The sequence below is a fragment of the Habropoda laboriosa genome, unplaced genomic scaffold, assembly GCF_001263275.1.
Source record: "Habropoda laboriosa isolate 0110345459 unplaced genomic scaffold, ASM126327v1 scaffold64, whole genome shotgun sequence".
NCBI classification, from domain to species: Eukaryota; Metazoa; Arthropoda; class Insecta; order Hymenoptera; family Apidae; genus Habropoda; species Habropoda laboriosa.
This window is the reverse complement of record NW_017100183.1, coordinates 1,638,179-1,642,247: the sequence shown is the minus strand read 5'-3', so window position 1 is coordinate 1,642,247 and position 4,069 is coordinate 1,638,179. Positions and strand designations below refer to the sequence as shown.

Sequence of the window (4,069 nt, the reverse complement as noted above, 5' to 3'; positions counted from 1 at the left end):
TCGAAAGGACGGCATTCGTGTATAAGTTCTTATAAATAGAACCGAGAAAGGCGAGCATCGGAAAAGTTTTCCTGTCGCGCGATGCCACAACGGGACGACAGCGTGTCAGCCTGCGTAAGACGAACAAAGAAAGATTTCGCCGCAAGAGGGACGGAAAGACGGGGCTAAGCGAGAGAGAGAGGGAACGAATAAAACCGCGAAGGGTGGGGGGAAAGGAGGATAGAAAGGGTGAGGAAGCGAGAAGGAAGGAGTGAATCGAGGTATCGATGGTGGGGGAAAGAGGCAGCACGGCGGACGCGCGCGGTATCCGCGCTGTTAGCGCGGATCGCGGCAACGAGAACGCGGGGAGCGGGGAGGAGAACGTAAGGTTGGTGGGGCGGCGGCGGAGAGCGGCTCGAGGGAAGCGCGAGCGCAAGCGCAATGAGGCATGGAGTTGCTCTCGACGCACGCCACATTGAAAGCTTACGACATGCCGCGAAGCCGCTCAGTTGTGCGCCAGCTCTCGTGCGGGTGGTATCGTATATTCTCGTTTCTCTCAGCATTCCCTGTGGTGTATCGTACCGCGAGCACGAAAAAGCCCGCGTAGGCGTGGTGTTGGTACAACGTTGGTTGGCGGAAAGGAAAGAAAAATAAGAAGACACGTAACCGCGCGCGGTGGTTTTGATAAGACGCGAAATCAAGAATCTGTTGTGTCCTCGTTAACAGAGCGGTGCGCGTCTTCGTCCTCGAAAATTGGAATAGTCGAGGGTCACGTTTTGATACTTGGACCAGTGTCAGATCTCGGCCCGTCCGCACGGGAAAATCCCCGTCTTGGCCGTTCGAGGTCGTTCTCGCGGTAAAGTTTCAGAGACGATACTACACGTTTTGGCTCTGTTGTTTCCCTCGGACAACGTGTCGCCGCCGTCGTCGTCGTCGTCGTCGTCGTCGCACGTCGTCGTCGTCGTCGTCGTCGCCGTCGTCGTCGCCGTCGTGTCTGCTCGTAGTCCCGTGGGCTATGAGTGATTAATCGAAAGAAAAAGAAGACAATCAGTTTTTTCGACGGATATCTCTGAGAGGGTAACCGAAAAAAGGACAGGTGACAATAAGAAATTGCGGCGAGAAACTTGTACATCGTATCTGTGATGCGCGAGTGAGCAATGGAGTCACCAGTCATGTACGATTCAGCGGCCCATCAGGCCCAGGCCCACGGCGCGGCCGATCTGAAGAAGTCTCAGGTACTCAACAACAACAACAACAACCATCCGAGCAACAACAACAACAACAACCATCCGAGCAACAACAGCAACGCGGCGAACAACAACAACAACTCGGCGTTGCAGGTGAATCATAACCACAGTCAGCAGCAGAGCAGCTCAGTGGTGAGCAAGGTCTCAGCGAGCAAGGCTAGCCTTCACCAGCAGTACGCGGAACACTGTGCCGCGGCCGGCGAGCTGACAGACCTGAATACACCAGAGATATCGTTGGATCTGCAACACCTGATAGACGACAGCCACTTCAACGACGGCCTGTTAGACATGCTGGGCGCGAACAACGGCGCCGTGAAACATGTTAGAACGCCCGGTTATCCGCGCACCACTCTCGCCTACATGCCGCAACCGGTGCACAGCGGAGCGAGTTACCATCAGGGGAGCAACAGCTGTAGCGACAGCAACAGCTCGAGCTCCGAATCACCGAGTATCAAAGAGGAACCGCTCGATCCAGCGGATTACCGTCGCCACTGCCCGCAATATCCACCCGGTGGGTACAGTCCGGTAACAAACGGACCGTTCGCGAACGGCGCACCAACGTTCACCACTCTGACACCGTCGACCGTGCCCGGTGGCCATCCTGGAGCACCTGTTCACCAACCACCGCCTAGAGGAGGACCGATGAAACCGGTGATGGCTCATCAGCATCACGCGAACACGGCCGCGGCAGCGGCGAGGAAACAGACGAAGGCGATCGACAAAGCGAGCGACGAGTACAGAAGACGACGGGAGAGGAACAATATAGCGGTGAGAAAGAGCCGCGAAAAGGCGAAGGTACGATCGAGAGAAACGGAGGAGAAGGTGAAACTTCTGGTGAAGGACAACGACCTGTTGAAGAAGAGGATCGAATTGTTAACGGAGGAATTGAACGTGCTCAGGTCTTTGTTCAGTAGCGTCGGCGTGGTACCGGAACAGCTACACCGCGAGATCTCGAGGCACCTCGATCAGTTTCAGCAACACGCGGTTGGACCCATGTAGCGTATAAAGTCACGTTCGTGGAGCGGCGCGGTGGCATCGCGCCGCCACTATTACGCCTTTCTCTCGTCCACCGGCGTCGACCTTCGTCCCTTGCCTTTCAGGCCGATACGATTGTGAAAGAGAGTAATGGTCGTTTCGAGGCGACTACTTCCGCTTTTCGGGCCCGTCTAATGGTCCCGCTGGCCGCGCTGTTGCGCGCGCATCGTCCGAGTAAAAGTACGAAATACCGTGGTGGTTGGTGGTATTGAAAACGTGCGGTCGAGATGATGGTAACTGCGTCTCTTTTGTCTCGTACCGCGGCGAATGGAGAACGCAAGAGGTGCACGTGCCTAGTTGGAGGAGAGAAGTCGCGATGGGAATGGAGAACACGCGAAGGGAAGAGAAGCCGGTCGACGAACGGAACGTGTTGGAAGAAGAAAAAAGTGCCTCTGCTCATGGCGAACTGTATTTTCTCGTTTTTCTTTCTTTTGTACACCGAGTGCATCGGACACTTTCCACGTTCGTCCTTGTAACGCGACACGACAACAGAATATTCGCGAAAGAAAAAGAAAGAAACGGAAACGTACGATTGAAACGGGGGAAAAGAAAACAGATAAGAGCGGATGGATAGCCGCCATGTTGCGATCTTCTGGTTCGAACCTTTTGGAACGTACGCGAGAGAGAGAGAGAGAGATGAGATGAAAAATTCGAGATGTCGACTGTTTCTCTTTTGCTTCTCCTTTCGTACCTTCTATTTTCTTTTTTTTTTTTTTGTTTCTTTTCTCTGAAAGTACGTAAGACTGGGTGGTTCTGCCGCGTGTTCCCGGCGGATTCGCCACCTCGATCGATCGCGTAATTCGCAACACGCGTCACGACTCTGGACAGATCACGCATCGATATGTACAAGCGCATCGACCACACTCTCGCATCAGCGTAACGTACACACGCAGATACACTTACAACTAACACGTGTGCTTTGATACACGAGGCGCGCATACATAAATTCGTTCGCATAAATCTTCCATTCTCTTCGCATTATACATTTTTGATGCACCTTCCACTGAGATCGTTCATAGTACACGTACAAAGGGAAACAAACACGCACACGTACACGACTAAACACAGAGGAGAGAGAGAGAGAGAGAGAGAGAGAGAGAGAGAGATGTGTAACGTGTATGTGTACACAGAGAAGTATAATGACGATGCGTTAGAAGCGATGTGTACACGTGCACCGCGTTGTAGATTGTCGTTCTCGTTACCAAGTACCTAAAACTGGCACACCGTAATGTTTTTTTTTTGCGAACAGTATATCGATGCCGAATGGAAAAGAAAAGGGAAGAAAGGAGACGAAAAATGCTATCTCCTCGGATTCGTTGTATCTTTTCCTTCTTTTCTCTCTTTTCCTTCATCCACCGGGAAAAATAGAAGCAAAAAGAAAAAACACGCGCGCGTCAAAAGGAAGAAGAAACTACTGTTTTATCATACACACACAGACACAGGCACACGCCCTTGTATTATAGCTCCATATTTTAATTTTATTATATTCGAGAGAGATGTATGTACATAAAAAAAAAAAGCTAATATATTTTGTTAGAGAAACGAAAACGTAAAAACGGACTCGTGTTTCGTGAGAGAGAAAGGGTGGGAGAGAAAGGGAAGCGTGAACGGGTGACGAGGAAGCATCCGGGGGAGGAGAATTGTCGAAGAATGCGTGTGTGCGAGCATGTGTCCAAAAACAAATTAATCGTTGATAATTATTACACTGTGTCGAATTAGAGACGAAAAACTAACGTTTTTAAAGGAGATTCGAGCGACGAGAAGTGTCGAGGAGAGCGGATAGAGAGAGATATACACATATGTATATT

At 51.3% G+C, this 4,069-nt stretch overlaps 1 protein-coding gene across 1 annotated transcript; it reads left to right on the top strand.

Annotated features, from left to right (window-relative positions):
* Nucleotides 1-1,002: 1,002 nt before the first annotated feature.
* LOC108579172 (CCAAT/enhancer-binding protein-like) lies at nt 1,003-3,845 on the top strand. Its single transcript, XM_017942633.1, has one exon. The coding sequence runs from the start codon at nt 1,137-1,139 to the stop codon at nt 2,223-2,225; it is 1,089 nt and encodes a 362-aa protein (XP_017798122.1). The 5' UTR covers nt 1,003-1,136; the 3' UTR covers nt 2,226-3,845.
* The last annotated feature ends 224 nt before the right edge of the window (nt 3,846-4,069 follow it).